This window comes from Poecilia latipinna, unplaced genomic scaffold (genome assembly GCF_001443285.1).
Source record: "Poecilia latipinna isolate Pla-1442-1.1 unplaced genomic scaffold, P_latipinna-1.0 Scaffold511, whole genome shotgun sequence".
In the NCBI taxonomy this organism is placed as follows: Eukaryota; Metazoa; Chordata; class Actinopteri; order Cyprinodontiformes; family Poeciliidae; genus Poecilia; species Poecilia latipinna.
This window is the reverse complement of record NW_015113127.1, coordinates 458,005-469,573: the sequence shown is the minus strand read 5'-3', so window position 1 is coordinate 469,573 and position 11,569 is coordinate 458,005. Positions and strand designations below refer to the sequence as shown.

Sequence of the window (11,569 nt, the reverse complement as noted above, 5' to 3'; positions counted from 1 at the left end):
TATATATATATATATATAGGTATATATACACAGGTCTTTTTTTTTCTCTGACTAAAGTATTTTGAGGATAATTGCAATATCAGGTGATCTACATCAACTTTTTAAAAAATCACCCTTATTCGTATTTTCGGCATGGTCTTGTTTGTTCAGTCTGACCTTCATGTTACATAACCAGGATCAATGAGATAAATTAGGTAAAGGGTGACGAGTCAATGTCTAATGTTAGCATTCACCTTGCTAAAGCCTCCATTACTGCTACTTAGTGCTGTTTAAAATAAATCTACATTTGACAACATGAAACTGAGGCACGTGTTTATCGACTAATATGCTCTCCTCGTTTCAGTCGGTCCAACCTCAGAACAGCCCAACATGCTGGAGGCTCAATCCACCATCCAGCCCTCAGAGGTGAAAAACAGCAGCTTAGTGAGGTTTTGTCAGCGTTTCGTCACGTGCCCCAGCAGTCGTTTATTCTCTTTGTTCTCTCTGTGGTAGGAGTCCGTGGAGCTGCTGGGCCAGTTTAAAGAGTTCATGGTTAGATACAATAAGGTGTACAGCAGTCAGGAAGGTGAGCGGTTTGCACACGCTCACACAATCCAGCAGCTGCATGAACACACACACACACACACACACACACACACACATATACATATGCCCAAACACACACATAGTCACATTCTGGTGCACAGATACTGAACCTTTTGTGCTCATTGTGTTCACCCTGAAGGGAAAACACACTCACAAGTCAGCCCACATTCAGTTCCATGTATACACAGAATGTTGTGAAACAGTTAAATACGCAAAACCTAAAGGGTCAAAGTAATCTTATTAAGAGGAATTATTAAAAGCAGTTTTCAAATAATGTTTTACTTTTTTTAAGAGGAAAAAGTTGGTCCAAATTGACTTTGCACTATTTGAAAAACCAGTTATCCACTTTATAAAATTTCGCAGCAGCTGTGATTAACCACATTTTCTTGACCGCTGAGTTAGCTGTGGGCATTTATCTTACTGTTTATCATTTACTGTAAAAATGTCTTATAAGAAGAATTCTGATTTATCATCGTCTCGATAAATTTCAATGAAAGATGTTAAAAAAACTGACGTAATTGTAAATGCTATTTTTACTATTTTCTCCACTGTTTGATAAGAGCAATACATCAATAACATTATATATCGTGATAAATACATGATCAGTGTCTGTAGATATGTCCGATACATTATTCAATAATTTCACTGATCTCCGATTCAGAACCAAACAGCATTCTGGGAGATGAAAGCAGAGGAAAAGCTTTCGCTGCTCAACCTTTCACAACCAGCTATAATGTTGGTGGCATCAACAAATTCACTCACTCTTTGGTTACCTAGCAACAACCTGTTGAGTAACTTGAGCAGCAGCAATGTCAGGCTTTTCCACCGTGCCACATAACTGCTTAGAAATTAAAATCAACAGCCAGGAGTGAATAAAGAAAATGAGTACAACACATCCAGCGGAAACTGGATGAAACAAGAACGGTCACATCACCAGCTGGCAGCATTTCAGATATATAAAACAAAAAACTACTCGATAATTATCATCATCGACTGATATGAAACCCTAATATTGTGATATGTTTTTAAGCCATATCGTCCAGCCCTAAACAGAATACATAAGTTTAATGGGAATGGAGCACAGAGCAACAGTAAAGTTTAATTACTGTAGAATTTTAGCCAAGACGTAAAAGCCAAAAAGAGTCAAATTTCAAACTTCAATTTCTGAGCTCAGTTTGGACAATGACTAGCTTACCTCAAGTACTAATAAAAGAAAATGACAAATGTTTGTTGGCTTGCAATTAGAAAGCGATAGATAGAGATCACATGAAGTACTAATCTGACATTGCATGTTGTGATGTTAAGTATTGTCTTTGTGCGTGTTTCCATGACAGAGGCTGACATGCGCCTACAGATCTTTCACGAGAACCTGAAAACGGCTGAGAAGCTCCAGTCTTTGGATCAAGGTTCGGCTGAGTACGGCGTTACCAAGTTCAGCGACCTAACTGGTGCGTGCCACCGTGTGCCGTCCGGTTATTTCCGACGAGGAAATGCGTCTTCTGCTTTTAACATTGCAGCTTTGTGACAACTCGACATTTTCCCGGTACCACAAACGTTTCAGCTTTGTATTCTGTCCATCTGTTTTCGTCCAGAGGAGGAGTTTCGTTCCACGTACCTGAACCCGCTTCTCAGTCAGTGGACTCTTCATCGTCCAATGAAACCTGCCCCCACCGCCAAAGGCCCTGCCCCCGGCAGCTGGGACTGGAGGGATCACGGAGCCGTTAGTCCCGTGAAGAACCAGGTGATGCCGAGCAGAAGAGTTAATAACCGACGGCTCACTCTGTTGGGAATAACTTGATGTAGCGCAGGTACATTTTTGAACCCTCGTTGTGTTTTGTAGGGCATGTGTGGATCTTGCTGGGCGTTTTCTGTCACAGGAAACATCGAGGGCCAGTGGTTCCTGAAAAATGGGACTTTGCTGTCACTGTCAGAACAGGGTAAGTCGTCCTCAGATTCTGACTGAAAAAGCTCACCACTAACATATTCGAAATGCAATGAAAACAGTCAATTTTCCATTAAATCAGTGGATTATACACTCTCTGCTTTGCAGAGCTGGTTGACTGTGATGGAGTGGACCAGGCATGCAGAGGTGGACTGCCGTCAAACGCTTATGAAGCTATTGAAAAGCTGGGTAAGAAACAGCTTCACGGGAACAGTAACACACAGAAAACTGAAAAGGGAGGATTTAAGTTTAAATAAGCTTATGTTATATATATATTTTTTTTTATGCATGTTTGTCTCTCCTGTGCCATTAAGGTGGCCTGGAGACAGAAACGGATTACTCCTACAAAGGACACAAGCAGACGTGTGATTTCACCGACAGGAAGGTGGCTGCCTACATCAACAGCTCACTGGAGATTTCCAAAGACGAAAAAGGTAAGCAATGGGGTGGGCATTTATCGTATCATTTATCATTTATTGCGATAAATTTCTTACCATGGTAAGAATTTTGATTTGTTGCTGTCACAATAAATTCCAATTAATGATGTTTTAAAATCCCCCAAAACTCTCCTTATTTTTGAGTTTTGTAATTCTACTCTTTTCTTCACTGTTTGATCAACAAATACTGATAAATTTGAAAATAGTTACTGTTTAGTGACACAAATCACACTTCTTTACGTGACTGGTGTCTTAAAGAAACGTATCCCAAAATGGGAATGTTTGTTCAAGAGCATTATTTTTGTTTGTGGGGCTATAATTGCTGCAACACACAGTAGAAGTAAGAAGGATTTAATAAACCGTTGTTATCGTCACTTTTATCGATATCACAATGGTAACGCAAAATATTGTGATAAAACTGTAAGTCCATATCGTAAGAGAGTCAATGTTATGCGAGTTGAGCATCCAAGCGTCATTAAACAGGCAAATATTTTACTGCTTTATTCTTGTTCTCAGAAATTGCCGCTTGGTTGGCAGAGAAAGGACCAATCTCTGTCGCTCTCAATGCCTTTGCAATGCAGGCGAGTTCTTTACTTCCTCTTTCCGTTTCTCTGTTTGGTCTGATGTAACTTGTACTATTTTTTTCCTGTATCATCAAAGAGTAAAATTTGCCTTTACAGTCACGGTTATGGTTGTCTTTATATTCCTGTAGTTCTACAGAAAGGGTGTTAGTCACCCAATGAAGATCTTCTGCAATCCGTGGATGATCGACCACGCTGTGCTGCTGGTGGGATATGGTGAACGTGAGTAAATCACTCCTCCCCAATCAGAGTTTAATGACATCTGTTGATATTAGTTTGTGATTCAGAGTATTTTAAACTGTTTTCGTTGTGCTGTTCTTCTTTCAGGAAATGGCATCCCATTCTGGGCCATCAAGAACAGCTGGGGGGAGGACTACGGAGAGGAGGTACAAGAACAACAACAACTACCACTAACTTTATTTGATTCAAGTTAAATGTAGGGTACAGGAATGCAGATATGCTGACAGATGTGTAGAATCCTACATTTACATTGTTTTACAGGTGTACCGATAAATCAGCCCCACTTTCCTTATCGGACAATACTTTAGCGCTGAATTGCTGTTAGCTTGCTTCATATAAGTTAATATTTACAACCTGACTCAAATCACAAATTAACTTCTTGCTCGTATAACAAATTATTCCACCATAATTCATTTCTCTTAGCACACAATTATAGCAGCACTGTTCTGTAAGTATTAATATCACCCGCAGTGCTTAATTACAGTATATAATTTACCTTGGCATTCAGGTTTTTTTTTCTTTTTACCGATTTTTTTCCAGTACTACAATAAAATTTAAATTTATTTCAAGGCTTTTTAAGCTTCTTTACTAATAAATGGAGCCAGTACCATGTTGTAAATACATTGAGGTCTGGTGTAAATTTAACTCAACTTAATATCATTAAACTAGAATGTTTTATGTTATTGTAAGAGTTTTATTTTGTATTTTGTTTGTCTCTTCTGCAGGGTTACTACTACCTTTACAGGGGGTCCAATGCATGTGGAATCAACAAGATGTGCTCTTCAGCTGTTGTCAACTAATCTTCATGCTGTCTGTGTTGTACCAGCCGCCTGGTACAACTACGTCAGCTCACGAAAAGCACAGGAACAAACTGCATGAGGATCCAAGTGAAGGCACTTCCAAGCTCTAACAACGTTCCGTTAAACCGTTTGCTGTATTCTAACGTCATACCTCCCGCCTCATGTCAGCCTACTCTGTCACACCAGCTCTACTGACGTTAGCTTTGATGTTACTGTGAAATATTGCTGTAAATTGAAACTGCATTTTGTTTGCACGTTACTCCGTTGTTTCAGCAGAGGCAGTGTTGTTTGTAACTCATCTCTACTAGCAATAAACGTGCTTGTGCTCGAGGTATTGTGAAACTTAGACCATGTCTACTCAGTGTTTTTTTTTTTAAGTTCTTTTATTAATTGTTGTATTAATTGAGATTTGTTTCCAAGGAAAGGTTTGCACAGGACTATTAAACTGTAATAACAACTGCAGTGAGAGTGAAAAAAAAAGATGTTTGAATAAAATGTGGGAATTAAAAAAAAAGTTCATGAAGTGTCCAAACTAAATCACTTTGCTTAGACATTTGGAATCATGAATGGAGACAGTCAATTATTATTATCCATCCATCATCTAAAACCCAGTCTAAATGGTGCCTATCTCCAGCTGACCTTAGACAAGAGGCGCTATCAGGTTGCCAGCCCATCACAGGACAATACACACACATACACATGCATACACTCATATAAGCATTCAACATATTTACACTCAAGTAAATGTAAAAAGTAGCTTTGCAATAAATTATTCAAGAAAAAAAAGAACTCTGAGTAACCGATCATATGTGATTTAATATTTAAAAATTATGTAGGAAGAGAAAAAGTATATTAAGTTAAGTGCAAATTTGGGTGTTATATTACAAATTAATACAAATAACAATTACAAAACAAATTCAAGCAGAAGAAATGCTAAACTTTTTTTAAAATACAAAACGTAGGACACTAATACAGCAGGTAATCCATAGGATAAGGAAAAGTATTTGCAGTGACAATATATGGTGTTTGCTGAATCTTCACTTAATCTCCAAATGGTCCAATAGCAGATACAAAATGACATCAGAACAACAAAGCTTGTTTACAAACAAGAAGTCTGCCTTTCACATCAGTGGTAGATCTGTGTTTGTTGCCTTTTGCTTAAAAAATATGTTTGTTCTTTATTCTGTGAAGGCCTGAGTATCTATTTTACTCAAATAGAAGAAGAAATGCTTCATAATAACATTACTCAAGCAAAAGTAAAAAGTATGGAGTAGTAAAAACTACTTCTAAAAGTATTCCTGTACCCAAAGGTTACTGAAGTAATTGTAAGTATTTAATACCCACATCTGTACAGTACAGATAGACAGTACAGATGCGTTTGGACTTAGAAGCCGTAGGGAACCCAATGGTATTACTATATGCATCTTACAAGCATTTAAATGTTGGTGATCTTGAACATTGCTCTGATTTCTGAAAGAAATACAATTCCCATAATGCAAATTAAGAATAACCCAGAAATAGATAACCCTTGCTTCCGCAGAAAGATACCTGTAAAATAAAAATAAGTGTTTCCCAGCTCGTAATAATGTTTCACATTTAAATAGAGGACAATATATTACTGTTGTATTGAATTTCATAATTATCAGAAAAGCATGTGACAAAAGAGCAAAGTTTTTTTTTAAAAAAAAGAAGGTAAATAAACTCATACTGGTTTTACTTCGAAAGTGAAAAGCACGTTAACACCGGAAGTGAGACGTTTGTTTTTGGTGTTTTCAGAAAACGTGATAGCATGTGGCATATTCATTGATAGAAAAGACCCTGTTATTCTGTTCAGCTTTTCTGCTGCCCTTTTTGTCGCTGTTAGGAAACATACTTCGTTTTGAAACTAGACTTTGGTCTCTAGTTTTCAAGGTAGGAGCGGAAGTACAAGTAGTAGTTTTCAACGTAGCCAGTGTTAGCAGTATTAGCATATCAAGCTAAGTTCTTCGTATCATTAATAAATTATGTACGGTATTAAGAATATGACCGCATTCAGAGGTAGCATATTCGAGTGTGTTTGCTTTTTTAAATCACTTTTGTGACTCTTTGTAGTTGTCGACACTTTGATAGGTGATAGTTAACTAAGTTTGGTTAATGTGCAGCAGTGTTTCCAGGTGTAACACAACGTTCTGTGATCATGCCATTTGCGGACTATGAAAGGATTTCCGTTTATTTCAAAAACATTTAATTAAGAGTTTCCAAATGTAGTTATCTAGCTTTTCTTTATGTCTACAAGTTTATTAACTTATCGGTGTATCAAACTCTGTGAATTTATTTTTTACCAGCCATGTGCAAATTATGTCAGTAGTCGTCACAATAATATCGCAAATATCGTGATAAAACTGTGAAGACCATATCGCCCACTCCTACGTATTAGTAGTAGTATTTCAACATGACTAATTTTTTTAAACAAATTTTGCTTTCTGTTATGTGATAAATCATAGTCTTACCCATCTCTATTTGTACTGATTTTGTACAAATACAAAATCCTGAGAATTAAATGTTTGACAAAGTGTGCTAAAGTGTGTGCAGAACAAGTACAGAATCTATTCCGACTTTTTTGTAATTACTTTTTTCTCTTCAAGCTGGCGAAGAAAACTGCTACCCATAACTTAAAATGTCACAGGCCACTAAACGCAAACATGTTGTGAAGGAAGTTCTGGGAGACTTGATCACTCCCACGGAGAACCAGCAGATTGTGAAGGTAAACATTTTAATGTACAGGTCATTAACAACACTCAGGAGGACGTTTTAACCATGTCGTATCTCCTTTCTCCACCTGCACACTCTCACAGGTGACTGGTAGCCGTGGCAACAACCTCCACGAAGCGGTCACGGCTCAGGGCGAGACGTTCCTAGTTAGCATGCCCACCAAGTTCCGCAAGAACATCTGGATCAAGAGAGGTGATTTTAAGAGTAGGATTATTTTTCTGAAAATGAAGTCATTGAGCCATTCATAAGTATTTAAAGATGTCTAATGGGGCAGTTTGTGTTTAAATATACCCATTCTACCTTCGGACTAATATTGTTTTCATATCTTTACCAATCTTATATACATCTTACTACCCTTTCAACATCTTCAAAGAAACAGTCACACGACTGACACTGCTTCATTTAAACCCCCCACAATCCTGTGCTGCACTGTCACATGACCAAAGACCTCATGACCAACTTCCTCCCTGTCCAGAAACCAACGGCATAATGATGTTAATAAATATCTGTTGGTAATAGCGACCCAGTTTTCTTTACTGGAGCGAGACTTATATGTTAAAAAATGATGAAGATCGGCCGATGTGCCTGTGTGTTAACGTAAGTTGCATTTCCATCAATTATATAATTGCGCAAATTAGTTCCGGAAAAAAATTCACCCAATGTAAACGCAGCAATTTTGAAGAAAAAAAAAAACGCAGTTTCCACAAAAACAAATAAATGAATTGAGCTCGGATGAAGCTGTTTTTGGTCATATTGAAATTAGCGTGTTTCACAAAACTTTGATGGAGACCCTTTTTTTTTTTTTTTTTTTGCATCACACGAGTCACATAATCAACAACTGGATGTTACTACAGGCAGTCACTAACAGAAAAGATGGAGACGACATCTTGTTTTGGGAATATGGGTATTACGGGGGAACACCCTATATTGTGTTAAGAAGTTAGATTATGATCACTGTAAGTTAATATTTGCTTTAAATCCTTTTGTTATAGATTAATTTCCTGCATAATTTCATTCTGTTTCTCAGGTGATTATGTCATCGTGGATCCTATTGAAGAAGGGGAGAAGGTGAAGGCAGAGATCAGCTTCATTCTCTACAAAGATCACATTCAGTACCTGCAGAAACAGCAACTCTGGTGAGTAGAATCCCAAACCCCCTCAGAGGGAGAGCAGTGGAAGCCTCCTAAACCACGGAGTGTCTCTTTAAGGCCCGAGGGTTTTATGGAGGAGCAGTCATCGCAGGACAAGACGAGCAGCAAGGAAGAGGAGGCGGAGGGGAGAGATGATGAAGAGGAAGGAAGCGACTCGGAAGATGACGACAGTGACCTCTTCGTGAACACAAACCGCTGTAACTACCAGTACAGTGAGAGCGAAGATGAGGACAACACTGAGGAGGAGGAAGAAGACGAGGAGGAGAAAAGGACAGAAAATGGATCATAGCAGCTTTGTGAGCTGGAAAGATCCAGTGACTCTCTGACTGATCCTGATTCCACGATGATTTCAAACGTTTGTTCTTTGTGCAACGGCTCCCTCTGCAGGTCGGCTGTGAGAGAACAGCCGAGGGCTGGAGTGGCTGGGATCCTTCAGTGAACCTAATTGTTGCTGTTTCTACCAAAAACAATCTAAAATGTTCCAGTGAAACTTAAATACACCTAGAATCAGCATCAGATATGTTTCTGTCTTTCCTTCTAAATTCCCAGTAAAACTTTTAAGCCTAACTTTTCAGGTTGGTTTCTACAACAACCCTAAACTGCAAATTCAACTATCGGGTTAAAAATGTATTTAATCTCCAATTATCTCTTCAATGGGACAAATAAGTCAATAAAAAGTGTAAACAATGGTTTGCTGAAATAACGAACATATTTTGTCAGCTTAATGGTTACTTTGGCCCTTTGCCGTTATCCTGTTTTGTTTTGTTACGTTTGAAAAACGTGACAAAAACTTTTTGTCCCAAACAGGGAAATGTCCTTGAGTTGCTTTGATAGCCAATTGTTCAAAATGATTTTCTATGATTTACTGTATATGTTATGGTTATATTACTTCAATAAATGGTGTTTACCAGCAGGAGTCCATTCAGTTACTTTGGTTTGATCAGTGATCCTGGCTATCAGGGATCGTGCTGCATTTAAAATACGGTGTCTTCAAAATAACCAAACTAAATTGGGGGATTTAAAAAGGGCAATATTATGTGAAAATTTTTATTTTTTTTGTTTTTTTAGCTTTACATTATTCTCTTCCTCACTCAGCTCCTTCAGACTAGCCAGCAGCAATTAGCAAACACCTGTTAGAACTGCACATCTGCTGAGCTCAGGATAAGAACCACTTCTCAGTGCGACGCTGGTAAAAACGATGTCAAACTGAGAAACGTGACATTCTGAAGGCAACAGCAGGAGCTTCTTAAACCAAGGCACTAATTTACGAAGTCATATTTCTTTTACATCATATTTGATATGTACAGCGTGTTTTTTTTTAGACAATCTAAGGCAACACAAATTACTTCTGATAACAGCAAGTTACTTGATTGTACTAAATGATGCCATGTATCACTTATTAAAACAGCACAGCAAAATAAACCCCACTGAATATAAAAATATCTTAAAACAATTTGAAAAAAATATACATTAATAAAGTTCCTACAGACAAATGGAAACTGATATAGCTGGTGAACTGTTGGGCGATGTAACGTGCCATTATCACCTTTTTATTGGACATTAACATTATCAAATGAATGCAGTTGTGATGCTAATTCTGACCCAGCAGCACATTTAGGTTTAGCAGAGATGTTACCTCTGAGGCTGCGTGACCAAAACGTACCACTATTCTCAGTAATTTAGCTTCTTTTGTAAACGGCATCAACAATGATGCAAGAAAGCAATAAATGCTGTGTGTTTTATTGCACATGCTTGCAAGACCTAGGTATTTCTCCATGATTCTGAGAATTCCAAATACCAGTGAATCCAGCTGAACCAGTCCTGTGGTTAGTGCATTCACCCCAAATGTCAGCCTTGGTTGTATCACAAGTATTAGGTAAAAGCTAAAGCTTCTCATCCTGAAGCTTAAAATTATTAAACCCACAACAAAGCTCAATGATTCGACTTAAGATACAAGATTTTTTTTTCTGCACCACTTTTAAAATAAAATGGACAGTAATTGTTCAGATTTAAGTAGGGTCATTAATTTGATTGCATTTACTCAGACAGCGGTGGTTACTCATACAGTTTATATGAGCAACATCCTGGAAGGTGTGTCAATACTTACCAAAGAGTTTTGTTTTCCATTTTTAGTTTGAATCAGCTCTGTGCAGGAGCCTGTATTAATTCAAAAATAATGGGGAAAAAAATGATAAAACCAAGAAAATAACGGCTGTGATTCACACAAAGGTTATGCAATAAAGGAACGAGTTGTTCCAAGAAAAGCAAAATTGTTTCTTTTCTTTTTCAAGAGTCCAACAGTGGGAGTGTTGAAGCTTCTCAAACAGGTAGTTACATTTCTTAGAAGAGCAACTCAATGTGTCTTACGAAGAACATGTATTGTGTGAGTGTGTGTAATGAACCTTTTGTTTATGGCTGATGTACCGTTGTGTTGACAGAGGTTTTTGTGATGTGATCAGAGGGCTAAGCTCTGCAAACACAGCAATTCGTTCCTCCGAGGCGGGGCGCAGTGGGGAGGAAATTCATCTCAACCGTAACTCTGCCTTGAAAAGGTCGTGTTAACCGGGAGGGGAACTTGTTAATAAAACTCCACGACGTGATAAAGATACTTGACTGCAGTAACTGTCTGTGTTAAACTGTGATTGTTTCTTAGAGGAGTATTTAAAGCTCTGAACTGAAATACGGATCTTATTAAGGTTATATTGTAACGGAAATCATATAATTTCATTAAGTTTTGGGGGGGAGGGGAATCCACAAAATATCGAGTGGGGAGTATTAATACTCATAAAAATCCCTTCAAAGTGCTTATCTTTTAAACACCATCGATCTTCATCTTTCATGCTTTATTTAAACTTTCAAAAAATGTAAATGACCTGCATCTGTCTAGTACTTTATCAAAGGGCTCCAAAGCACTTCACCCAACATTCAGCCATTCACCCACTCAAACGCTGAAGGTGGTGAGTTATACTGTAGCCGCAGCTGCCCTAAGAGAGACTGGCATTAGCAAAGTTTGGTAACACTTTATTTGAAGGGGTTGAATAAGACTGTCATGACACTTTCATAAACATGACCTAACACCTGT

The 11,569-nt window shown here is 37.9% G+C and overlaps 2 protein-coding genes across 2 annotated transcripts in view; both read left to right on the top strand.

Annotated features, from left to right (window-relative positions):
- ctsf (cathepsin F) overlaps positions 1-5,099 on the top strand; it is a 10,531-nt gene extending 5,432 nt beyond the window's left edge. Inside the window, exons 2-12 of the mRNA XM_015040466.1 lie at positions 344-405; positions 493-565; positions 1,920-2,033; positions 2,178-2,326; positions 2,426-2,522; positions 2,636-2,716; positions 2,842-2,961; positions 3,481-3,545; positions 3,677-3,767; positions 3,873-3,931; positions 4,511-5,099. Of these exons, the coding sequence (XP_014895952.1) occupies positions 344-405; positions 493-565; positions 1,920-2,033; positions 2,178-2,326; positions 2,426-2,522; positions 2,636-2,716; positions 2,842-2,961; positions 3,481-3,545; positions 3,677-3,767; positions 3,873-3,931; positions 4,511-4,585 (986 nt within the window). The 3' untranslated portion in view covers positions 4,586-5,099. The remainder of the gene's footprint in view (positions 1-343; positions 406-492; positions 566-1,919; positions 2,034-2,177; positions 2,327-2,425; positions 2,523-2,635; positions 2,717-2,841; positions 2,962-3,480; positions 3,546-3,676; positions 3,768-3,872; positions 3,932-4,510) is intronic.
- A 1,222-nt stretch (positions 5,100-6,321) lies between these two features.
- eif1ad (eukaryotic translation initiation factor 1A domain containing) lies at positions 6,322-9,403 on the top strand. Its single transcript, XM_015040495.1, has 5 exons — positions 6,322-6,496; positions 7,210-7,328; positions 7,420-7,528; positions 8,364-8,472; positions 8,545-9,403. Exons 2-5 carry the CDS (start codon positions 7,242-7,244, stop codon positions 8,774-8,776), a joined length of 537 nt encoding a protein of 178 aa, XP_014895981.1. The 5' UTR covers positions 6,322-6,496; positions 7,210-7,241; the 3' UTR covers positions 8,777-9,403.
- The last annotated feature ends 2,166 nt before the right edge of the window (positions 9,404-11,569 follow it).